This window comes from Sitodiplosis mosellana, unplaced genomic scaffold, assembly GCF_009176505.1.
Source record: "Sitodiplosis mosellana isolate CC-2019 unplaced genomic scaffold, AAFC_SMos_1.0 Smas_scaffold_6226, whole genome shotgun sequence".
NCBI lineage: Eukaryota > Metazoa > Arthropoda > Insecta > Diptera > Cecidomyiidae > Sitodiplosis > Sitodiplosis mosellana.
Genome location: NW_022601467.1, coordinates 2,922,518 through 2,948,782, shown reverse-complemented (window position 1 = coordinate 2,948,782; position 26,265 = coordinate 2,922,518). Strand labels below are relative to the sequence as shown.

General features: G+C 37.0%; 5 protein-coding genes across 8 annotated transcripts in view; all 5 read right to left on the bottom strand.

Moving 5' to 3' along the window:
- Positions 1–8,587, bottom strand: part of LOC129578559 (cadherin-86C) — a 52,213-nt gene extending 43,626 nt beyond the window's left edge. Inside the window, exon 1 of one of the 4 annotated variants that reach the window (XR_008689116.1) lies at positions 7,849–8,506. The gene's annotated coding sequence lies outside the window, so the exon portion shown is untranslated. Of the gene's footprint in view, positions 1–1,953; positions 3,003–7,848 lie in introns of those variants that run through there. The other 3 variants (XR_008689117.1, XM_055467320.1, XM_055467321.1) reach the window with 3 other exon arrangements.
- A 3,294-nt stretch (positions 8,588–11,881) lies between these two features.
- Positions 11,882–15,146, bottom strand: LOC129578564 (uncharacterized). The gene is made up of 6 exons (XM_055467327.1): positions 14,910–15,146; positions 14,247–14,692; positions 13,712–13,857; positions 12,497–13,165; positions 12,167–12,306; positions 11,882–12,083 (listed from the first exon to the last, which is right to left on the bottom strand). Exons 2-6 carry the CDS (start codon positions 14,511–14,513, stop codon positions 11,974–11,976), a joined length of 1,332 nt encoding a protein of 443 aa, XP_055323302.1. The 5' UTR covers positions 14,514–14,692; positions 14,910–15,146; the 3' UTR covers positions 11,882–11,973.
- A 97-nt stretch (positions 15,147–15,243) lies between these two features.
- On the bottom strand, positions 15,244–19,505 carry LOC129578562 (uncharacterized). The gene is made up of 6 exons (XM_055467325.1): positions 18,679–19,505; positions 17,782–18,269; positions 16,488–17,689; positions 16,089–16,415; positions 15,904–16,008; positions 15,244–15,798 (listed from the first exon to the last, which is right to left on the bottom strand). The coding sequence occupies exons 1-6, from the start codon at positions 18,716–18,718 to the stop codon at positions 15,738–15,740; spliced, it is 2,223 nt and encodes a 740-aa protein (XP_055323300.1). The 5' UTR covers positions 18,719–19,505; the 3' UTR covers positions 15,244–15,737.
- A 130-nt stretch (positions 19,506–19,635) lies between these two features.
- On the bottom strand, positions 19,636–24,159 carry LOC129578567 (ras-related protein Rab-1A). The gene is made up of 6 exons (XM_055467334.1): positions 23,828–24,159; positions 21,151–21,271; positions 20,990–21,039; positions 20,873–20,903; positions 20,582–20,776; positions 19,636–20,437 (listed from the first exon to the last, which is right to left on the bottom strand). Exons 1-6 carry the CDS (start codon positions 23,848–23,850, stop codon positions 20,240–20,242), a joined length of 618 nt encoding a protein of 205 aa, XP_055323309.1. The 5' UTR covers positions 23,851–24,159; the 3' UTR covers positions 19,636–20,239.
- Positions 24,160–24,273: 114 nt separating this feature from the next.
- LOC129578565 (serine protease easter-like) lies at positions 24,274–26,231 on the bottom strand. The gene is made up of 8 exons (XM_055467328.1): positions 26,100–26,231; positions 25,674–26,033; positions 25,521–25,580; positions 25,386–25,434; positions 25,017–25,315; positions 24,751–24,894; positions 24,551–24,686; positions 24,274–24,439 (listed from the first exon to the last, which is right to left on the bottom strand). The coding sequence occupies exons 1-8, from the start codon at positions 26,173–26,175 to the stop codon at positions 24,388–24,390; spliced, it is 1,176 nt and encodes a 391-aa protein (XP_055323303.1). The 5' UTR covers positions 26,176–26,231; the 3' UTR covers positions 24,274–24,387.
- Positions 26,232–26,265: the final 34 nt, after the last annotated feature.

Sequence of the window (26,265 nt, the reverse complement as noted above, 5' to 3'; positions counted from 1 at the left end):
ATGAAAAATTACGTCATTTAAGCCAGTGCAAAGTTATTGAAATCGGATGAAAAAAAGGAAACAGAAGTGATGAAAAAATAAACTTTTCTCTCTGAAATCTGGTGGCCAACTGGTCCCTTCGAAAATAGAAATGAACGAATGCAAATGGTATTGCATCGAATTTCACCGTGCTTCCACTCTCACGTTTAATTCAAATGTTACTTAGCCCATTATGTCACCCACCAAGCCATGTTGATGACCGCTCCTAATTATAATTCGGTTGGCGTGTGTGGTTTTAAGGTAATTGCTAATTAAAATCTACTACTGATCAACAAAATCCCAACTGTCAAACACAAAGAACACCGAAACAAAAACAAAAAGAGCGCAAAGTGAGCGGTCACTAATTTTTTCTTCTGTTTTGTTGGTATCTTTGTTTGTTTGCTGATTGGATTAGTTGATATGCCTAATTCCGTGTCGACTCAATCGTTAACTTTTACTTTCTCCATTGAACCGACACACAAAGTCGTTCGATTTGGTTAATGTTTGCTCTGACCGAACCATGTTTTTTTTTCTCCTTCGTTCGTTTTCCAGATCATTTTTTACCGTTGTATTCAATTGATTTCAAATTTGTTGATTGTTTTGCGAGAGACTCCTTAGATGAGTCAAACGAAATGAAAATCAATTGGATCACCGACTGTGGTTCACACCCATAGTAGAGAAAAAAAAGCCTTTGCCATTTACAAGTGATCGGACTTCTGCGTGCATTGTTCAAACTAATTAACGTACACTCCATTCGTCTTTTGTTTGGCGCACATCGAGTAAACAAAACAAAAAACAGCGTTTTCATCTTGGAAACTATCTCAACATTCATTGTTGGCAATGCTTCTTGAGATAAACACACACACACAAAAAAACAACAACAGCCTCACTGTTTGGTCCATTCGGTGCAGTTCGAAACATTAAAGGTTAATAGGAATTGAAACAATCAACAAAACAAAAACATCTCCAGTAATTTACATTCACTTTTTAACATTTGGTTCTGCACTAGATTTTTTCTTCTTCTGTGTATCTCTCTCTCTCTCTCTCCTCTTTTCGGTTGTGATCAGACACAAAAATTCCAGCATGAAGAGCTGGACGATGATTTTTGTAATGAGCTAATCAAAATGAAAGCACTTGTGCTATTCTCAATGGACTTCGAAGAGAGTTTCCTACTTTCGTTGCAAATTGTAGCAACGCAACAAATTTACGATGCGATATTAGCCCAGAATGCTGATAAACATATAATGTTTTTAATAATGTGTAAAGACGGTTGAAATAACCTGGTTTTGCCATTCCATCATCGGTTCACGGCATCTCAAATTGAGACCTCAAGCTCAACATTAGTTTTAAACATGAAAATGTATTTCTTTTTTCTGCTCAGTGCTCGCTTCAACTGATTCAGATATCAAAATATTATTTTACGCCAACTTTTATTTATTCTCTCTTTTGCAAGAGAATCAAGAGTTTCGTATTTAACCTCCAGCATGTTTTTTTTTCTGTTGTTGCTCTTGTAAATGCCCTAACCGCATTGGATTGCAAGAACGAAATAAGTTGATATTTCCTCTTCTTCAGTCGTTATTCTTTATTTATTCATCGGTTGGAAAATGTTAAGCTATTACGTTGAAAAAAAAAAAATAATCGGGTTTGTGTTGGCGTTTGTTCTCTGTGTTATCAAAGAGTGTAGAAAGAAGATTGGAAAAGAATTAATTCTGACTCTGGAGATTTTTGGGCAGGATCGATGTCGTTCAATTTAGTCGAGCTGAACAAAATCTTCTGAAACTCTAAAATCGAATTGGTATGCGAGTGAGTCGTGCAAAGCATTAGCGGTTTTTGACATCTCGCAAAACAAGAACAAAAAAAACACACACAGAGAATCATTCAACAAACGAAGCAAAACACAGAACAAAAAAAAAAAACAAAAATAAATAAACTTACGCGAAAACTGGAATCCGGAATATATTCAGTGTTATTCAGCGATAAAATGTATCCAGTTTATAATGTGCTGACGAACTTATGTGAGCGATGCAGAAATTTGAACACAACAAAAACTGTCACTCGAATACTTTAATCCTATTTTCTTAATCACATTTCAAAGTACTTTAATACTCCGATTAAAATTGAGTTTCTGCACAACGACAGTTGAAAAACAAAGCACACGCACTCGCACACCAACCAACTCACATACGTTAAAACACTTTGCTTAAATCGGATTCATGTTTCTTTCATTTGTGCACAAACGGGAAAAAAACGAATAAAACAAAAAGATCGAATTTATTTTGCCGCCTAATGGTAACAACTGTATAAATTTTGATTACAACTAGCAAAAAGGACCGCGAACGACTGACTTAAATCCACGAATCGTCAAAGACACGCAACACAAACACACACACTCACACACGATATTCACCCGCCAAGCGAGCGTATTCGATAAAATTGCGTTCGCACTCGATTGAGTTCTAAGCGCGTCTAAGGCTTTGGATACGTTTTTTGATTTGTATTACCGTGAAAAAAAACCGACCCGAACTAAAATGAATTCTGAAATCGGAAAATATCGAATGTGTGCACTGCACAGACTCAGACATTCGGGCACACACGAAGCACCATAACATGAAGCACTGACCATCAACGCTTTCGACATTCAAAAATCGCCTCTACCCAAGCAGTTTTACTTTTGTCCATTGACGGTTCAAGCCTGTGAGAAAGCTTCATCGAACGAAAGGAGTTCATGGTATGCTGAACACCAACAGCAACAACAACAGCAACAAAAACATCGACGGCAACACAATGAAGGAGAGTGAAGAGAAAAAAACGCCGGCCAAAACCATAAATCTGTATCAAAATGAACAGGTATTATTAGTAACATTTGACTTAGCAATCAAAATCTACTAAATATATAACCTCTCGTTAATAATATCAATAAAAATAATGCCGATTTTCGAGCGAGAAGAAAGTCAAAAGTGAAAAGGTCTCATATTTGCATACAATTTTTTTGCACACTTGTCTTATCGTCACAATTGCGAATAAATGTTTAAAGAGAAAAAAAAAACGTTAGACAAAAAGTAGCAACTATCAACATTTCTGTGGGTTCCCGAACCCGAGCCATGACAGGGAAATAAGCGAAGGAAAGAGAGAAAGAAGCCAGCAAAAATTGCGCTGGAAAACGACATGACGAAGCGATTGTTTTGGCGGAGTCAAAGCGATAAAGACGTTTGCGAGCAGCACATTAAAACCAACCCCATCGCGTCTTATTTTCACCGTTATTACATACAATTATTCAAACAGTCACAGTACGGACGGGGCATTAAAAGCCATAAATTCGCATATCTTTCAGCATGGGTCGTGTATGTGTATATGTATGTGTTTCTATAACAACTGCACTGACCAAAACAATTTGATGTGATGTCCACACGGTTTTCTACATTGTGTGCGATATGACTCGGTGGTTTTTCTTCTTCTTCTTCTTTCTTCATTTCATTCTTGTCACGGCAAGGTATTACGATGGCGATGTCCGTTCGTTCACAACCATACTACATCACATCGCACCACGACCATCACACAAAAACGAGTTAGCCTAATTTCTATTAAGCAAAAATCATCGTATTTGCAATAAAACCGGACCAAAACGGAAGCGGTTCATATATTCAAATAAGTCTTGCCCAGGACAACTATATTAACGATGGACGCTATCATTTTGCTCTTGTTCTCATCCTATTCGGGTGGAGGGTAGAACGAAAGAAAAAACAAATCCTGAAGTACGCATACATAAATAAATAAAATACACTTTGAGCGATAGCACATCAATAACATTTGTCCGACTCACCGCTTTAATAAATCGCTATTTACGATAGTATACCATTCATTTGATCTCTTCATAACCTCAACATGAAGGAATTTCATAGCGTTTTTTCCCATTATTTTTTTCTCTCTTTCGTTTGTTTTGTGTTTCCTTTTTTTCTTCATTATCGTTGCAAATAAATATTTTTTCCATAAAATATATGCGATAAATTGTTGCGTTAATCATGAAGGTAGAGAGAAAAAAAACATACTGGCAGAGCTCCTGCTGTGTCATTTAATTCGTACTGATTTATTGGAGCAAATGCGAATTATGTTAGATGCATGCTTCGTGCCCAATTCTGTCACGGGTCTTACTGACATTTCATGCAGAAAAAAGCACACAAACACATCATCGAGGCTATATAAAATTATGAACAGCTTGACTGATTTGCAGCATGCATGTGAGTGAATCGATCGATTTGCAGAGATCAGTCAGTGTTGTGTCGCAACTTTGTATGCTTCATTGAAGCATTGCTTCAAGTAAATGTTATCGCACATTTTCCAAACCGAGTGGATTCTGCTGCGAAACGAAAATTGATCGCGGGGGGGGGGGGGTACTTTGAACATTCGGACGATGTGTCATTCGATAGCAATGCATTTGCACTTGTACACGATAAGAAAAGAGAATTTCGGTTTTTGAAACTCGAAACACGCCGGTGGCGAAGTCCTGAAGAGCACCAATAGTAGTAGCAACGCTTACGAAAATGAATGGGTTTTCCACATCACCGATTAATTATCCGTATTAACTTTAATCACGAATTCGAGACTGTTTATAGACTTAACGTCTATTTTTGGGACATTGAAACCAGTAATTTTGTACTTTGTGTGTAGATGTAAATGCTACATAATTTCGTAGCTCGAATGAATCTATACACATTTTCCTATCATTTACATAAAGGGCATTTTGAGCATTTAAGAAAAGTTTAATGAACTTGTATGTTGGATTACGTTGCTAAAATATGCCCTCATTCCGCCATGAACAACATGAAGTTCGATTTTCTTTTTTACTATTGCGGCGGTTGACGAAACAACAAAATCAAATCAAATGTTGTTGTCTTATGACTTTGAACAATATCACAGTGTAAGAAACATGTGAACGAACCGTCGATTTTTCGTACGTTCGTCCAAAAATTGATTTTAAAATAATTCCACCCGGTTTTCATTGTCCAAATTTATTGTTCAATTGAATTTGGGTCGAAAAAGATCAAAAGTCAAATACGTGCATTGACAAGTGAGAAAGTTCAACGAAGAAACAATATCAAATTAATAAATAGTCTATACCATGGCATTAGTGCCAGTGTTGCACATCATCTAACAAAAGAAAAGGCAGCAGAAACGTCGAACCGGTAATTTATTTTCAATGGTTAGACTAAGGCAGCAGCAGCAGAAGAAGACCACAAAAAACACACACAACAAATTTGTCGACGGAACGAAATGCGCGCCGGAGATGAGAAAAGAATGAGTTGAAGATTTCTGTGTTTATTTAAGCCATTTGTAAACTCGACACGATGTTGAGAGATAGACACACATAGAGAGAGAGAGAGAGAGAGAGAGAGAGAGAGAGAGAGGCTGAAGAATAACAAAGAGCGTAACCGATAAAAAAAAACCCTATATAATTTCGTATTTCATTGTTTAATCATTCATTTCTTTCTTTTTTTGGGTGTTTTTCGACGGTGTTTTAAAACATGTTCTAAACTGCTGCTAAATAACAGACGAGCACCTAACATATCTTTTTTTTTCTCGGTGTGTTTTGTCTCAGATTTCTTGTTTCAATTTTTTTTTCTTATCAATTAGAAAAACACGAATGGAGTCAAAAAGAAATTACAAAAATTCGGCGCGGTGCCAGTGGTGTGTATATATTTTTTTGGGTTTACTCCCAACTCTTTTAGTTTTCAATCAACCGATTTCGATTTCATCGTCATTTCAGTGTAGACAAGAGAGACAATGCATAACATAACAGGCAACAATTGATAAAGTATCCAATCTTCTGAGACGCCCCGGTCAAGTCATTCAGACGCGATATTAACACATGCACCCGTGTGCACAGACACACAAAATGTGAAACCCATTCACACACACACATGCACACATACGGCTAACCGTAACGCAACGACCATAATGATAGTGATTTAAATGATGATCGATCACGTGCATAATTAGAATTAATAAGACTTGTGAGTAATTTATAATAATTATTAATTTTCCTTTTCTTTTCACGTTTCGTGGTGATCACAAGAAAGCATCAAACCATACAATAGCACCAACAACAACAACAACAACAACAACAGAAAAATGCATCTGAACCTGAACCAATTTTAACGAGAGTATGAAGAAATTAAACGGCAACATTTTTGTTCCTTTGATCGAATTAATTGCATAATACTCGATCGTCCACGATGACTTTCGGAAATCCGATCGTTTTGCTTGTTACATAGCATTCCATTTTGTACAGGAGAGAGAGAAAAATATGATTTTTTCGTTTCAAAGGGAAAAAAATGCATTCGTTTCGACTTAAGTCTGCCAAAAATAATTGAATCCCACTCGTTGAATGCATTTCAATGATAATCGATTTCACAAGCTCAAAATTATTTACGCTTAACATTCGATCGAGTGCCTCTTGCCTTAGATATAGCGATTTATTCAAAATGCTTTACTGTAACGAAATAAAAAAAGAAAACACACAGCACAACTAACAGATGAAGTCAACAAATCGAATAATAAATGCCTTAAAATGAACTGCCATTTACAGATTTAAAATGCACTTTGTGGATCTAGTCTTGTTATCAATCCATATTTTGTATTGAATCGGCATATATAATTATGAAGGGAAGAAGGAAAAAAAAACCGCCAGCCTTAATTGAGAAAATCTTCACATTTATCAACCCACAAGTCGCGAGAAGAAGTGCATACATTTCGTTGCACTTATATTTGCACATGTTCAAAGTCGTCTGCGGCTGTGTGCCTTGCGCGTTTTACGTTTCTTTCTCTTTCGTTCGCTCTAAACCTTCTTTTTTTTCATTTCACGTATTGAATATTATCGAAAATAAAATATCTATAGCATATTAATGCATGCGAATATGTTTTTTTGTTGTTGTTGCTGTGTTCATTTTGTGCTTGCTCTCGCATTCAACGTACTTATTTCATTGTCGAGAGAGATAAATGTAATGAATTGCACCAAAGACGTGTGTACATCGGACACAATATGCTTAAATAATTGCCAATCATATTCAAGCAGCATGCAGCAGACAATCACCAAGTGAATTATTGCAAGAAGTCACACAGAAAAATCTCAAGAAGATTCGCTGCATTTCGCTTGTCTGGTGCGCGCACTCTTTTGTTTACACATTACACAAAATAGAATCGCAGATGCACCGTTCGTTTTTTTTCTCCTTTTTTTTATGCTGGTATGATTTGGTTTTTTTTTTAGTTGTTCAAGTTTTGTTTTATTTGCAACTCTTTTGAAACGGATTTCTGTGAGTGTGTAGAAATTGCGTCAAGGCGAATCCTATTTCTTGGGACAACACGAGGAATGGCAATAAGCCATCGTTTTGCATGGAAAATATCATTAATTTTGAATAGTCTGAGGGCGCCATTGCCGACAATATCTCATTCATTTTCTTCTTCTCACAGGATTAACAATTAAAGCGTATTATGTCGAAACGCACAGTCAATGTCAACCGCATGAATCAATTGTGTGTGTGTGTGTGTGTGTTTGTTGTGTGCACTGGCGAACATCATCACGGGGGTTTTTGAAAAATGGTTTTCTATAATAGACGGCAGACGTTCTTCTCTCGCTAGTTTCTCTATCTCTGATGTCGACATAATTTTTCGCTTATTTGTGATCATTAAACATTTTTAATGGATGGTTGTTGTGTTCTTCTTGTTGTTTTTTTTTATCACCATTACAACACGGGCGAAAATGAGCTTGATCTCTCCACGCTTTTAATGAGAAAATGTGTAATTAATTTGTTAAAAAACGCATCTAATTTGACTCACCTCGATTCAGAGAGGAAGATAGAGAGATAAAATCTCGTTAAAGTTTGTTCCTTGCTGATTCACGTCTCGATTTCAAAAACTGTTCACACACCGTTTGAAAATCCATTTGAATGTCTCAAATTTCCACACGAAACCTTTTTATTTCAGCTTTAAATTCAACGGTTTTTTTTTTTTTTTTATGCGTACGAGAAATGCGTCAACTTACAGACGGTGTAAAATTATCGTGAAAACACACTTTTTCCCTCGCTCTCTCGGTTTTTTTTTCTTTAAAATTTCAAGTGTCGCAGCTATGTAGCACGTTTAATTTGACTGTTGGAGCGGCCAGAAGAAAAAAAACAACTAACGAACGATTTAAATTGCAATTTTTCGCCACAAAGTTTCTGCAAACCGGTTCTAATTGTTTGTTATTTAAAAAAATACAACACCAAAAACAATCATGACAATAACAACATTGAATCAAAATGTGCAGCCAACTAGACAATTGCACACATGCGATTTTGATTCGAAGGCAGCGGTATCGTTCTATTTTCTCGATTCGAAACCCAAAACAACACCGAAAAAAAACAAACGAATTTTCTACTCTATTGAGCTATCGAAGTCAGTTGCATTTTTTCTAAAGTGCCCAAATCACGAGCAACACGTTCGCACCGTAGGCCGACTGAGAAATGATTGTTTGATGGAACGGATGAAATGGTAATGGAAACACCATCGCTAACGCGGCCCGATACAACTGGAGTGTATTGAGAAGCGAATTGGGTAACAACAACATAGAGCTCGCGCTCGTTCACTGCTGCTGCTGCTGCTGCTGTTGTTGTTGGTTTTTTTTTTCTTGTTTTCTACTTCTTTTCATCGGTATGTGTACGACGGATCGAAGAGTGAGCCGCGATGAACAGTCGTTTGCATGTACATTGGTGTACATGTACGCGATCCGAGTCTCTCTCGCCTTAGCGTACATTGCACGCGTTTTTCTGTTCCTTTTTTTTCTTTGCAGTCTTCTCTCTTTCTTTTTCACCTCTACTCTTCTTTTTGATTGTTTCTGCTTCACTTTGTTCGCTCGGGCTGTTGGGCTGTTGGGCTGTTTGGCTGCGACAAACATATGAAGACAAAAACACGACAAGAACCACATTAATATTGCACGGAATATTCACCAGTGCACTTCGATACAATGCCATTCAGTTTTATCGTCTTTTGTAGCATATTTTTTTTATTCGTCCGAGTCTTGATCTCCGTTTTCTTGTTCCTTTTCTTTTTCTCAGGGAGTCTATTTGTTTTTGCATGCATTTTTTCCGCTGAGTTTGTTTTCACTCGATTTTTTATTTTTTATTTTTTCTTTCCTTCGAACTTATTTTGATTTTGTTTTTGTTTGGCGCGCTTTGGCTGCAATGTGTGGTGATGAAGGCGATACTATTTTTCTGTTGTTGTTTTTGTTTAGTTCGTTGTTTTCTTTTATTTTTGGAGCCACATTCATTGTTCGATCTGCACAGTTAGAATGCCTAAGTCTGCATACTTGCCATGAAGAGTTATGCTCTCTTCCTTTTTTCTATCCCGCTCGCTCTGTTTCCGCGAGAGTGTTGTCTCGGGCGATGCGATTTCAAATCGCTTCTCTCTTTCTCAGCCGTTTTTCTGTATGGGAAAAATCAAAGAATTTTACTTACCAATATCTTATTAATGTAACAGACTTGCGATAAAACCATTCATGAAATTTATGGTTTTTAAAGAAGCATTACTTTCCGTTTTGGGTTCGATCCGCGAATTGGGATTATATATATACATATATGTATTTCGTTTGTAGCCGAAGCACTTAGCAAATGCGTGATGCTGCTATGCTTGCGACAATTCCGAACAACAACGGCAACCAATGACTTTAGCTATTATTTTTGTTACGATTTCGATTTTATTTCTCTCGCTCGGTCGATCGTTCTCCCCCTGCTCTGCCCTTGTCGTCAGCGGTCGCCGTTGTTATTGTTGTGTTGATGTTTGCAAACGAAGTGTGTTTCTGAAGAGCTCTTTTTATACAAATGCCCATAAAATTTTACCTCTGTTCCTTTGATCGTTTCAACTGCAAAATCGTTTCCATCTTCGACCGCCGAATAACATCTCGCCGCTTAAAGTTAGTTCACTGGAGAGTTTGTCGTGGACGCAGTGACTCGTTTGCTAATATTGTTTGGCAAATATTACACCGAGATCTATGGCATTCATCGCTTTTGCATCCACAATTGGCGTCGAACTTCGTCCATTCGTCGTCGTGTTTTCCATACCTTGACATTTGTGTAGCTTTGTCATTGTTTTGCATGTTGCACACATAATACAAAACGCTAAGACATATAAGTCTCCTATGCAGATGATAACATCAGTATGGGTTTCAATCAAACATTCAACAATTCGTTTAACATCCGACCATTCCTTAAGCCATCGCTAACAAAACAGAACGATGCTCGCCACTTCTCTCACTTCGTGTCAAAAGTTTAGAAGTGGAAAATTAAAATTTCACCGGCTCATCATCGCGTCGGTTTTAAGTAACGAATTTTACACGTCGCCTCCTCAAAACGATTACATTTCACGACGTTAAATCATCTTGAAGTTAATAATGAGATTCATGGAGCTCATGAACATAATGTGGGACCCCGATACAATACAGATATTTTAGATTAATGACGAAGGATATTGTGTATCGTTTTATGGGCTTTTGAAGTCGTAATAGAACGTTGTGAATATTATCGTCGTTTTCTCTCTCTCTCTCTCTCTCTCTCTCTCTCTCTCTCTCTCTCTATCTACCTCTCTCTCTCTCTCTCCCGTAAACTCTAATAAATTGTGTACATGGTTTTGTCGTGAGTCATTTTCTTCTCTCTTACAGCATTTTGTTATTGGTGCTGTTGCTGCTGCTGAAGCTGAAGCTAAAGTTGCTGCTGCTCTCGCTGTTGCTATTTGCCAAATGAACGCAACGTCCTATCTCAATAGCCATGCAAACATTGCCGTTTTTTCATTGGATATGCTAATATTGGCTCCTAAAAAAATTCACTCACTCATTATGAACAAGTTTAGTGCGACATGTAACGCTTTTTCTATAGTTTGTATTTGTGTATGTATGTAGTGTGTTTGCGCGTATTTTATTCTTTTAACAATTCGTCTGTTGCGAACCAACCAATAAATGCGAGTGTGCGATGTGCGAATATGCGGACACACGTCAAAAGATATAACGCAATGCCTGTGTGCCGCTAACAATGGGACAGCTAATAATATAAGAAACCGAGATACATCCCACGCACCAAGCCAATGGAGTACAATTTTTATTTTTTGCGTTTCATGCCATCGTATTGTGCGACTTTTCAATATAGTGAATTGAAAGTGAGTTCATCATCACCACTGCACACCATGTCTTGTGATGTGCAAGCAAATACAAACAAAAACAATAGTCAAGGACATAAACTATGAATTGTATTAGGTTCGGATTGGAGCGCCTTGATTAATTTGACATGGACAATTAGTTGATGCATTCGACAGAAGACTGGTTTTATAATGGTAGTAGGTTCGGATTTGGCATTATTTTAGATAATTTGTCAATGATTCACAGAGAAATCTCAATAAATATACCGAAAAACACCATTTTCAATAATTCAAGGAAGGGCTATTTGCTTTCAATTTCTTTCCAAATGCAGAACTCAATCTAGAATTGATTTTTGAACCGAGGAATTAATTTGCAATTCCTTTCTTACTTTATATATAAGATGTATTCAATTCAATCTAAACGTATCACAACAACCCAACTTGGTCAATCAATACAAAAAGTAGAAATTAAGTTAATTACAAGTCGAAACATACGGCACAATTAAGAAACGTGAGAAAGTCGAGCTCATTCTCGAACAGATGCGATTATGTTATGCGAAACAGGATTCAACACGGGCTCAAGTTGCACTCTCAGCTACAACTTTGCCAAAGACAGTAAGAAATGTAGCATTTAATGATTGCGTTGTGTTTGGAAGGTTTGTCCTAACTATTTGGGGGAATTTTATGAATAAATAGAGTGAAAATGTTCTTTTTCTTGTATTGGTTATCATTGATTGTTTTATCAAAAGTGTTTATTCTTTCATCTAACTCTTAAATGATACGTGTTTGATGGATGATCGTTTATTTCGTGTAGATGCTCATCTCCTGGTCGAGACTGGATTTTGTATTCACCATGTATTGATCTAGCTCCGCATCTAATTGCTCTTTGCTCTTTGGTGGCTCACGTTTCACTGTGAAAAGTAAAATGTTCAATTATCATTGGCTTCAGAAAACAAGACAAACAAGAAACAAATGTTCAAAAGTAAATACAAACCAATTTTCTTCAGAGATCGACCTCGTGCTGGTTGTTGTTGTTGTTTGCCTCGTTGACGATTTGCTCCACGTTGTTGTTGTTGTTGTTGTTGGTTAGCACCTTTGCGGGTGCGAGATTGATTGCGTGGCCCATTTCGTGCTCTATTTCATGAAACAAATAATCGATTAACAAAGCATTTCAAAATAATTTCCGAAAACGTTCTGTGACCAAACAGTTTGCGTAATACACAAAATAGAGAGAAACTTAAAGAATTTCCATAAGAAACCTGTTTAAACAAACGTCTTATGGCAAAATGGGAATTGATAAAACATGAAAATATATTAGGGGAACCTTGATTGCGATCGACCACGTTGTTGTTGTTGTTGTTGTTGTTGTTGTACGCCATTTCCAGTGCGTGGATTTGTATTTTGTCGTTTGTTGATTCGTCCGCGTTGAACTGTTCTAAGTCCCTGCTTGTTTGGTTGGCGTTTTCCAAGCCTTTGCCCTGGTCGCTGCCCGACTCTTTGTCCTGGTCGCTGCCCGACTCTTTGTCCTGGTCGCTGCCCGACTCTTTGTCCTGGCCGCTGTCCAACAGCGTTTTGGCGTCTGACTCCGAGGCGAGCATTGACTGATGCACTTCTGCGTACATTCGTTCGAGATTGACTGCGAGAGCGGCGTCGTACAATTGCCGCTCTTTGTGGCTGTTGTTGTTGTTGGCCCTGACCACGAAGATTCAAGCGGCTATTTGAGGGATTCAAACGGAGTGGGGCGCCGCCTTGACGCTGGCGCGACGCTGAACGTCCACGTAAATTTTGCTTTGAATTCGTGCGCGTTAAATTGATTCGATTTCGGCTTGCCGATCGAGCTCTCGATCTTGAGGCAGCACGTTCGCCAACTGGATTATTGCGACGCAGTCTCGGCCGGCCACGAACGCCAAGCTGTTCGGTGAGATTCAATGTTGAATTGGACCGGGTCAAACGACGTACACGCTTCACATTCTTTATCAGATCCGCTTTGATGCTGTTGGATTTTTTTTTTGTGGAGGAGGAAAGAATTGAAGACCAGAGATTATTTTCAATATTTAGATTTGAATTCGAATGTCGCAAAGCACTCATTCAAACAATGTTCACTCGAGCCGAACGGTGTGAGTCGAAGGTTAAAATGGAACGCCTAAACGGCGCATTTCAAAGGGATCATTTTGATTTGTTTTTTGATTCGATTTTCTAGGTCAATTTGCCGTTTCAGTTGGTTCATTTATTGCTCCCTTGATTTTGTTTCAGTCCGGAGTCAAAATGATTAAATTGATGAGCCGTGTGTCAAGTATTTGCTCGATACTACTCTGAAATTTCGATTCGACTGTGGTTTAATCGTTTCATACGGGCAAAATAAAGTGATCCCGAACCCATTCAGTTCAGTTCTCTTTGGCTCAAATCATTTGGATCTGAATGCTTTATGCTTGTGTTGTACGATGTAAATTTTGGTTAAAATTTCTATTGATTTCATCGAATTTGTTCATATGATTATTATTTTTTTGTTTCAGTCTCAAATTATAGTATGTGTTCTTACGTTGCGATCTGTTTGGCGACACTGTTTGAACGACGCAAACGTCTGCGTGAATTTGCTGTATTTATCAATGATGCAGCTGATGGTCGAATCAATTGTCGACGTCCTCTAACGCCAATCGCGTTTTGGGGCTTTATTTTCATGCTTCTCTGCAAACACAATAAGTAAAGAAAAGAAAATTGGTTTTGGTTATTCGTTTTCGCCCCGAAATTTCGTTCGTGACGAATTCAACATCGCACGAATACTGCATTTCGTGTGTGGTGTGTGTGAGCGAGAAAGTGCAGGCGTATATGATGCGGCTGATCGGTCATTGGCTTTAAGAACGAATGCAGCCATTTGGTTTGAGTTGATTAATTTATCAACAGTCGCCACTGTTGGTTCGACTGTCTGCGATTGCACCACATCGCAAATGGCAGAAATTACACAACACCAACTATACACCGAAAATACAAATACTGATTTTCATTGTTGTTCGGTTTTTGGCAGATTATTTTCATGATGAATCGATGGTTAAGGTATGCGATTTCCAATTACGTACTCGTTTCAACTTGAGTGCAACGCGAAGTTTGTTGTCCAGTTGATTCAGCAGATTTCGATTGCGTTGTGTAACTCGTGGCGACACTGGTACCTCAGCAATGTGTGGCACAAGACGTGAACGTGATCGAGAACGGCTTCTAGCTCTTGGTCGTGGTCTTGGTCTGGGTGGCATCGGTGCACCACCACTCTGCTTTTGCATGATTGTAAAGCGATCATTCAGCGACAATACTGTCGACCCGTTCAAGTGGACCTTGCCAATCGATGACATATTCACACTTTCAATTATTCACGTCTGACTAATCAATCGTTCATGCAGTTCTACTATTTATGCCTTTTCTTATCGCGTATGACACACTGCGAAGCTATTCACTTTTTTCCTGTTTTTGCTTGGTTTCTTCTCTCTCTCTCTTTCACTCTTTTTCTCTCTTTTTCGGCTATCGATTCAATCTACAATCAGAGAAGGAATTACAACGCATTTTCATTAATTGTAATCGTATTTAACTTGTGAGGCTACCACTTTAAAAGTAGCATTATTCATCATCCATTTAAAATCAAAAAAGAACAAAGAATGCATATATTAAAAACTCAAGTGGAAATTGTGTTTTTTTCCCTTCGGATATTTCCATATATGGACTCAATTGCGTTAGATTTGCATACTACTTACCAAAAACACTTTCACTTGTTATTATTTCGAAACTACTTCGATTGGATTTGATGTAAAAACTGTTTTGCTTCGAGTTTTAAACAAATTGAATGACGAAAAACCAAATAATTCTGTTTATTTTTACAATCAACGTGCCGAATGCATAGAAAATACTTGAATGAGCTATGATGGCGATATTACTAATTATAAAAGTTACACGTTTGCAGTGTTTCTCACCAGGCGGCGACACTTGTCAAGTGGTCATTAGGAGTTGTCAAAATCATACGAAGCCACACACCAAACCAACTGCTGACAAAACTACGAACTAAAGATACGAAACGCAAAGTCCCCACCATTTCGGATTATTTTAAACATTTTGCATTTATTTTAAAATTTACTAATGTTAAAATAGACTTAATCGTTCATTTGTGCTGCCAACGAAGTTATTGGAATTGTATTTATTTATGTTTTTTTTTACAATTGAACGAACGTTTTTGTCGTTCGGAGGCTCCGGCACATTCGATTGACTCTCATTTGGACTTGTTTCTCTTCTTTTTCGAATCGTTATTGTTACTGTTTATTTGCTTTCGTTCGATATGAATTTTTTTTTGTTTTGTTATAATTGCGATTATTTTTATATATTCAATTTTAGTTATCCCTTTGTTCCTTTGACTATTCGTTAAAAATTAGCTTAGACTAGAAATTAGTTACGTACTTAATAAATTTATTATAACATGGATGGCAGACATAAACAACATCTAGTCTATTCATCCAGGCAATAAAATCTGTATAATTTTTCTGCTTCATTTTTTTTGTTCGGTTTGTTTAGTTAAGCGAATCGAGCATTCTTTACAAACGGACTTTGAGCGATTCCATACGTTGAATTATTCTTTGGCGCAAGTCAGCGTATCTGAAATTAAGAAGAGATATATGTGTTAAAAAAATGATATTTTAAAGTGTGAAGTTCTTCAAGTTATTCCAATAAAGAAGGCAATTTCCAATTGCAACAACTTACTTTTCTTTGATTTTTTGAACTTCCCTTGCCTGCTCCTCGTTATAACGATCTAGGATGGAGCGACATTCTTGGATCGACAAGTTGATAAATTGAGCAACTTCACAGCTATAAAATCGAAATGAAAAATTAATTGCTTTGTTTTGTCCTCTTTTTTGCAAATAAACGCAATTAAATCGATGATTTACCTAATTTCAGATGTGTTGTGAGCATCGGTTAAAAATAGCCGAGCCACATCTTCGTGCGGTCCGAGCATTGTTCGCACCAACAATGGATAGTCGTCATCTTTCAAACGACGTTGTTCACCGTTGTCTCGAATTATGAATAATGCAAAATTCTCCGGTCGATTATCCACTTTATATTTTTCGAGCAACAAATTCACCGCCTCTTGTGTGCTAACCAACGACGTTACCCATACGCTCATCTGTGAACCGTGCGGCGGTGTGAAGAAGGACGTTTCACGATTGTAAAAATGACCATTAATTGAGCAGCGACGCTTCAGTTTGGCACGTGCCCTACATGGAAAATGGATTAAATTGAATTTTAGTTAAATTATAAAAAGCTGTGAAATTGAAAAACAATTATACCTTCGATTTCCCGATCGTCTTTTGATTGCAGTTGAGCCGGTTTTCGGTTTTCGTAGAACAACAACGCATTCATTCAAATCATCGTCCAGATCATCGTCGAGTGGAGATGTCGGCGTGTTTAAAGTGGTGGTTGATGCTTCGCTGGTGGTGCTGCTCACCCCATTTCGAATCTCATCATAACAATCCATCTTAATGTGGATCGATCGTTTGTGGATTGTGGCCGGTTTCAGTGTGGCTGAACTGTCATCGCTGTCATTATCGTTTAAATGTTGATTTCGATACCAATTCGGTCCCGATCTTGACCGATTGATGCCATTATCCGTGGAAGCACTCAGATCGGACGAGGAAGACACAGCCGTCGAACCTGATTTTTTCAGCGCATAATTCGTGGAATTCGACGAATCACTCTTATTGTTATTCAATGTTTGATATTGAATAGATGATGGCACTTCTCTAAATGCTGCTTCACCGCTAAAGCTTTTACTCATTATATTCTCACTGTATAGCTTAAGTGAATCGTTGATGCGCGACGGATCAATCGGTTGTCTCGATTTAAGCGTATCATCATTTGAATGCTGCAATTCACTCGAATTTTGAATAAATTCTTCGCGAATTTGACGCTTGAAATCATCAAAATCGACCGGTTTCAATGTGTTCATTGGTGTATAAAACTCATCATCGTTCGATTTATTCGTTAAAGTGCTATTGTCGGTAGTGATTGAACGTGTAGTCTCAGCGGATTTGTAGTCGGTTTCGGTTTTTGAAATGTCATTCGATTCACTTTTCGATAAATCATCCGGTTGAGTTGATGACGATACACACGCAACGTTTGACTGAATCGATGACTGTTTCTCGGGGCTTGACTGTGATGATGCTGGTGATGGCAACGTTTGATACATTTTTTCATTGCTATTAACGTGACGTTCAACCTGTAGCAATTCATCAAGCTCATCACGTTCCACAACTTTACCGTCCAATTTCGTGGGCAGTGTTGTGTAACGATGGTCCGGTGAGACTTCTTTGGAAGACGGGCCAGACGTCAACGAATTAATGTCTTCATTAAAACTACATGTATCGAACGAAATGCTCTCAGTCATTGAAATGTCGGTTGTGTCGCCGCCATCAACTAAACTTGATGTGCTCACATCACCTGATTCGTTTACATCGAGATTCTCTTTCACTGATGCACCATGAACTAGTAACTGTAGCACAGAAATATGTAAATTAGAGGAGTTTTTCTTGTCGATGATAAATCACCATTCATTTCAAATGAATTTTTTTTCAGACAACTTACACTTTTCTCCGAACTGAAATCGGTTGAATTTGAATAGCGGCACGAATTCCGTTTGCGAACGGTGACCACGGTGCGTTGATCATCGTCCTCCTTCAGATGGATCATATTTTGTACACCCCAATAGACGCGCAATGCACCTTCAAGAATAAGTCGACCGTTCACCTCACGGCTCCGTATTTCATGACTCTTATTGTCAAAGTATTGATTGTACTGCTTTAGTTTCGCTTCGATTTGTTCGCGAGGGAATGGCATTTGGCCACTGTTGACAGCTTTCGGTGTCAAACCTTTGGCTCCGAAACTTTTGTGTGACTCAACTCTTGTGCCATGGCCGAATAATTGCGGCCCGAACAAAGCACCATAACAAGGTACATGACAATATGGAATTCCCTTGTGCTCCGCATGTTGACCGGGATTCAGTCTCTTTCCACATTCTTCACATCGCAAACATTCCGGATGCCAATCATAGCCCAGTGATTGTTTTCTTTCAGCTATTTGTTTTGGAAAAAAGTAAAAAAGAAACCGTACATTAGGTTGTAATCCGTTTGCTGTGTGGAGTTTTTAAGATTCACACTAATTGCTCGAGACTAATGAATTTTTAACGTATTCTACAGAGTTTTGCAAAGTTTTTTTTGCCATTCAGATGCAATTGACATTACAGAGGTCATTGACATATCTGCGCAGGCAAAATAACAAATCAAATGAATGTCTGAATGGTTCTTCGTGTCATTGAGGTTATTTATGATTACCATTTATATGGAAGACACACAAAAATTGATTTATTTTCAGCACAACAAGCATCAATTCCATCAAATATCTCACAACCGAACACCATAATGAACATGAGGACACAAAACAACGAAGCATTTAAAATCGGCATAATTGTCGAATATTACTCACCGAAATATACTGGCTTTGAACATTTATGGCACTGCCACATTTTCTGTTTCACCTAAAAACAATCACGCCTCACATAAAGCAAAACTTCAAAAATGTGTCGATCCGTCGAAAAAAAAGTGCACATCAAATAAATGTTTAATCGTGTCGCTGGTTTTTTTTTATTTTGAATGACAGCGAAAAATGCACAAAACACACAACGAGACTCCGAACCAAAGTGTGGGACTTGAACAGAGCAAACAAAGATTTAAATTCGTAATGCACATACGAACGATGTGATAATTTTATTTTATCTAGAGTCGTTGATTTATAAATCGTATCAGAATATGGTTCGACTGGCACAGTAAGCACATTGGTAATATTGTGTGTAAGATGAAAGAAGACACAATAAACAATTGAAAACTAAATTGATATGATAATCAGTAATGGACAAAACCGACAAACTGAATCAAAGAAAATGACAACAAAAAAGATTATTTAGTCTACAGAAAAAAAAATCGTCATTGGCTACGTATTTCTTTTTGTTTTTCGATGAAAAAAAAATCCTCAAAAATGATGTGGACACCGAAAAATTATATTTACACAAAAAATAAAAGAGAATATAAGAATGAAAAGTGTGTGATGAATTTGGTGTGGTAGTGTGTGCCTATAGAAATTGAACATGAGATAAATTGAATATTCATCTCTCATTCAAGATAAATGTCAATAAGTGTTTCAGAGGTCGCCACATACAAAACCAACGATGAACAGCGACGATGATGTATTTGCTGTTGTTACTGCTGTTGTTGCTGTTGCTGCTGTTTTTCACCATTCCAAATGATCTATGGGGAATACTTCATCGTCTGATTGGGGAAGGAGACTTTTGCTCTTATGTAAAATCGAATATGGAGAATGCTCGATCAAACGAGCTAGCGAATGAATGAATTTATCTTTCGATGGGCCGAATTTGAAATGCCAGAATTTTATGTTATTTAAATCAAAATGAAAAATTGTTTTATTTTCTTTATTCTTTTTTTTTTTTACTCTTATTGTGTATCTACATCAAATCATCGAAATATTCCACCTAATTTTGTTTCCTTTTTCAAGTGGTTGAAAGAAAAAAGAAAAGAAAAAGAAACACAAAAAAAATAATCGTTTATCCGAATATATATTCAAACGTACACACGCTTTTTTCTGTTGATTATTTTTTAGTAAGTTTTTTTTCTTCATCATTTTCATTTTGAAATTGATCCCGTTGTGAATATTTTTTTACTATTTTATTCTTTGTCTCGTGTGTGATTGCTGAGTTCATCGTATTGTGTATATGTATGTGTGTCTGTGTAGTATGGTGAACGTGTTTGCGGCAATGGATCAATTGGTTTTTTTTTTCTCGATATTATTTTCGCATTTTGTTTGTTTGTTTATCTTCATTTAAATAATTTTTTTTTCCTTTTTCAATTACAAAATGTGGGAATCCATTTTTTTCTCTTCTGGTTTCATCAATTTAAATATAATTTTTTTTGGGGGGAAAGTGAAGGAAATCTGTTTCTTTTTTTTTATTAATATGCTGTTGGTATTGGCCCATTCAGCAGCACCCAGATTTGGTGTTTTCAATCGGACGACCTTGATCGATTTTCACTTTGCTAGCCGTTTCGGTTGCACTCGACGGTGGTCCAACGCGATTCTTGATTTCGGCAGCCATAGTCATGAAAGCCTGTTCAACGTTAGTTGCATTTTTGGCGGATGTCTCAAGGAATGGAATTCCCAATTGGTTGGCATATTCCTGTATGGAAAAGACAAATAAATAAGAGGAACTTGACTAGAAAGACATTAAAACTAAATGAAGCAACAAATTGGTTGCCACCAAAATTGAATTGAATAGAAGAAAATGGCCGCATTGGATTTGCCAACCGACAGACAGGCATACCATTGCCGTTGTATGATCAACCACTTTCTTTGTAGTTAAATCGCATTTGTTTCCAACCAGCAGCTTGTTCACATTTTCGCATGCGTAGCGCTCGATTTCTTCCAGCCATTGCTTAACATTATTGAATGATTCTTGATCTGTACAATCGTACACTACGATGATACCATGGGCTCCACGATAGTAAGACGATGTGATCTGATTTATGGAGGGGGAGAGAGAATGAGAAAAACAAATCAAATCAATTAGAACACAAACTCAATTCGAGTGTACAATTTTGATTTGATTACTTACGGTTCGGAAACGCTCCTGACCAGCAGTATCCCTTTTGATGAAAACACAAAATTTATGTTAATCAATTGTAGTTTGAGAGGCGTTTTTTTTTTCATTTTCTTTCTTTGATTCACTTACCATATTTGCAACTTTATCGTTTTGTCATCAAGTTCGATGGTTCTAATTTTCTATGGGGTCAAACGAAAATGGAAAATAATATGTTAGCTAGGTTTTATTAGCAAATATGCAAATCGAATCAATGTGAATGGAATGCAATGCCTCTAAGAAAGTCTACTTACAAAGTCAACGCCAATAGTACTGATATAGCTTTCTGTGTATGTATCATCAGCGAATCGCAGCAAAAGACATGATTTGCCGACGCCAGAATCACCAATCAAGAGAAGTTTGAACAAGTAATCACTGAAAAGTTGTTTACACGGAGCGAGAGAATTGAAAAAAAAAAAACATTAAATAATTTTTCAATTAAACATTGAAATTGAGTAAATTTTTTTTTGTCAATGCTTATTATATAAATGCAGATGACCTTTTGAGCATTATTCTACCGTGTAATACATGTTGAAAGTATATGATCACCAGTTTTTTTTTGGTCTGTATTCGCAATATTTTGTGTAATACACGAGGGTAAAACGTGGTATCGTTCGGATATTGAATTGGTTTTGCCAATAAAAATGAACAAAAAAAATATGGCAATAAAATCAAGACTTTTGTATAAATATTTGATTTGTTCCATTTTATGCGCGAAAAATTTCATGATAAAATGCTTGCATTTGCTTTGCGTTGAATGCAGCAAAAATTAAGAAGCATGTTGAAAAATAGATATTAAGAACACAAACATGGTCTTTGATAAAAGAGTTGAACGGAGCAAAGCACGTATTGTAACGGGTGCATGTATATATTTTTCCATAAATAAACTATTCATTTGAATGTCGTTTGAGTACATTTCTTTTGTTCGAGGAAGAAATCTGCGCTGAATCATTTTATTTATACCAGAAAAAGAGAGAAAATCGCATATCACAAACAGAACTGATAGCAGTGAACAGTCAGAGAAGAAATATTTGATTGAAATGAAATTGAAACGAAAAAAAGGCAACTCAGCTGTTATGACCAATCTTCCATGTCATTTTTGTAGCGTCATTATCGGGCAATAGAAGTGGCTCACATAAAACATAAACAATCAGAGCATTCTCTTTGTAATTCGTTTAATCGCCTCTATGCTTCGGTTCGGCTTTCTTGCCGTCATATGCGCTTGGTTTGTGTTCTTTGTTCAAAATTTTCAAGGGGCGTCTGAGTACGGGTACTATGAACGACAATGCTTCTAGGAGGAAAAAAAATGTGTGCATAGACGAATAAAAAAAAATGTTTGTCCAAACTTCGAAAACAAGTGCTAGAAAATTGTACTAAAAATCAGTCAAAGATCACGTATGTGCCACGCTCGTTCTCGCTCTCTCTCTTCCTCTCAGATGTTGCCAATGATATTAGAATAATAAGAACATGAGCAATAGGTAAATTGAGCGACTTTGGTGTTAGTTTGGGCTTTGGATTTGTTGTGTTATGTTGTTTTTTACGCTTCTTCTTCTTCTTTTTTTTCTTATTCTTCGTTGTTGTTCATGTGTGAGACATGAGCCGTGCATTTGTGTTGGTGGTATAAAATTTTAACCGAAGCGAGAGTACGGTGTAAAACCTATAGCAACAGAATGCGACAGCTAACATTTCAATAGCAATGCTATGCGCAAACAACGATACATATACCAACACTGTGTGGTATGCGTGTGACTCATAATTGTTGGGGGGAGTTGTTTGAGTTCAAAATCATATTATACGACGCGCGGATCTATGAGTGGAAGAAAAACGATATGATTGAATACATGAATATACTCTGACTGTTCATATGAAGCGAACACACAATGAATATATTGCTCTTCCATTCGGGTACAACTAATCATCATTTGAACGGGCGAAGACAGGAAAAAAACAGCAACAACTATACACACGTATGTAGATGTGTGTGTGTGTGTGTGTGTGCGTGTATGTACGGAATGCAAAAATATTCGTATAATTGTGGAAATGGAGTCACCATCACACAAACTAGAGAATGGTTTTAAAAATGACGACAATATCGACGACAAAATGATTCGAACTAAAATGAGAATCACCTTTTTTTTCTTATATGCATATGTATCGTATTTAGAAAATGAGATCGACAATCAAATCCAAGTCCACAGACTATTGCGTTTTAATTTATAAGAAATAACGCGCTGACGATGTAAATCGTGAATGGGGGAAAAAAGTAAACTTTTAAGATTATTACGCAGCCGTTTATTTTATTATCAGCCTTTGGAAAACAGCGAACAAAATTCCGAATAACATTTTTGTTCGGTGTATTTGAATTGTGTAGTCTCCGTGCAATTTATACGGCACAGATGCATCTATGGAGAGAAAAAAAGTTTGCTATTGACTCACAGCCGTATGCGTGTAATTAGTCTGATTCACAACAAAAGCATAATTGATTTTTTTTTCTTTCTTTTTTTTTCTACAAATTGCTCTGCACAACGCAAATATTCCCATTTCTTTGTGTTTTAATTTCTGGTTAAAAACAAGCGCTCGAAGTTGTAATGTCACACGACCCCAAAAAAAAGAGGAGAAAAAAAAGTAAAACTCCTATGAGCTCTTTGTGTTAGAACGAAAACTTTTTGTTTCATTATTATGTATTGGGGTTTAATTTTCATAAATTTCGTCGAACATATAACCAGGAAAAATGATATATATATATACATATCAATCACACATAATCGGTAGAAAAAGGTATCCACACATCGATGGTGGGGTAGTGAACGGAAAGCGAATCCAACAAAAAGATCGCTTTTGATACGATGCCATTAACTAAATTTTTTTTTCTTCTGCCTTTCTTTATACGACTTTTTTTTTATCCAATCAATTTTTGAACCAAAAACTTACTATTCAGGACTCATAGCCGACATTTTCACTAAGATCGGTTATTTATAACGCGTTTTAAATAAATTTTAAACAATGATACACTTAGAAAATAATTAAAAATTATAATTCACTATTTTCTCCACTATTGAAATTTGATGTCTGTGAAAAAGACACTTCACTGTGTTTTTTGATGACAAGGAACAATGGCTACGACTACGATGCGCGATAAATGACGTATTTTTTTTTGTATGTTTCGTTCTACGGTGAATGTATTTGTATTTCGGGCAAATCCATGCCAGCTCACAGCGCACAAACTTTAACTGGTGTGTGGCGAGAGATCTTGTCTTTGCGTTGTGTCGCGTTTACATTATTTCACCACCAGAGCGGTGTGGTGTGTAGTACCACTGCCACACAACGATTTCACCACACCAAATGAAACTCCCCATCGATTTGAACAAACTGAGCGATTTCATTCTGTGGCACACACACATTTATTGCAAATTCTTAAATTTAAAAAAAATTGAACAGCCTTTTGTTTCTACTAGACATATTTGTTTTAAAGCTAAACACGAACACGATATTCACTCAAAGTACTTCATATGATTTATGATCCAGTCAATGTATTTGTCCACTCTGGTAAAATGAAAAGTTGGAAACGATTATCATTAGTGTGATTTCGAACATGGACGTTTTACGGCATATATCATCCAACTGGAACTAAAATGGAATAAAATAGATACACACCGAGTATAAACGCCAGCAAAATTTGCTTGAGCACATTGTGATAGTCCAAATGAAACAATTCCTACGGCATACCAACGCGGTGGATCAACAGTCTCTTCGTCGTCATCATACCACATAAGTGGTGATCCACTATCACCTGTGAGATAATTTTAAAGACGATTAACAATTATGTGAAAAATGTAAGAAAAAATATGACTCACCTCGGCATGAATCGTATCCTTCCTCGCCACCGGCGCACATCTGCCCTTCATTAATCGACACATTGAAACGTTTGTACATTTGATCGCATCTTTGTTTGGAAACACCATTCAATGTCACTTGCATCTTTTTATTGCTACTTTTTGCTGTAACGACGTGAGATTTCATTCAAATGTCATTTCTTTTTCAATTTTTCAGATTTGCTCAACTAGTTTTGGTTTTGTTTAGATAAAGAAAGGACACAATATGTGTTCGGAGTATATGTTACCATTTGGCAATGAAGATGTGTGTCCCCAACCGGCTACATCCATTTCGATATTGTCATAGTTTTTATTTGCCATTTGCTTTTTAATCGGTAAACAAATTGGTCGGATCCATATAGTTGGCATTACACTATGATCTAGCAGAATTAAAGCAATGTCATGTGCATGGCTGACCGCATCAACTCGATAATCCTCGTGTAATATCACTTCTTTTACTGGAACATCTAATACAGCGTCTGAACATATTCTATTTTGGCAATCATTTTCACTGCTTACATCCCATTCACCAAGCCTCACTGAAATCCTTGAAATCACTCACTAAATATTCAAATTGCATCTCTTTTTCTTTACTTTCGTGCATTGTGAATACTTACAGTTTCATTTTCAGTTTTTTCAGCAAGTCTTCTGTCACACAATGAGCGGCTAAAAATACATAATGATAATGATCGCGGTAAATGTGATATTTTTATATTAACATTCTCAAATAGATTGCCTGTACAAATAAATACCAGTGAGTACGTAATCTTTGTTGATTAAAACCCCTCCACAGTGAAAGCCTGTTCCTTGAGCTGTCTCAAATACAAATAAAATATGTTTATGCAAAATTGCCGGCAAACGTAAAAACGAAATCTCAGTAAATTAACGAATTATGAATGACATACATTTCTCGTACCGCAATAGCGTTAGCCATGGTGAATCGTAAATTCTGGCTTCTTTCCCACCGATTATGTACTCCAATCGCAAATTATGATTCAGATGCAATCTGCCACAGTCGGTTGGCAAATCGTCAATTTTAAGCGGTGAACCGTCAAATCGGGTTGTAATGTTCTCGGCCTTTGGACAGCATACCAATGGTGTTAAACCAATGTGTCCACAAAGGCTTCGTTTCAAAAACAGACGATCTGCAATTCGTAGACGTTTCTTATTGGCCAAAACATTCAAAGCGGAGCAATCTTTCAATGGTAAACACAGTCCTTTTCGGTTGTTCGGCATCCAACACTCTCCAAATCCGTCCGTGTGTCCTATTTTGCAAATAAATTCATATGGAAACATTAAATAATTCGCTAAATTGTTGAAAATTAACCAACCGATTCGTCTGTGGAAAAAAGATTCACTTGAACAAGCATACGTCAAAATAACTATACAAATTTTAAGCATAAACATTTCTCTTGAAATTTTTCACGTTGCATTGAGAACAATTAACAGAAACAATAACAAACAGGTAGTTTTCGATTGGTAAACAAGTGAGTTGTG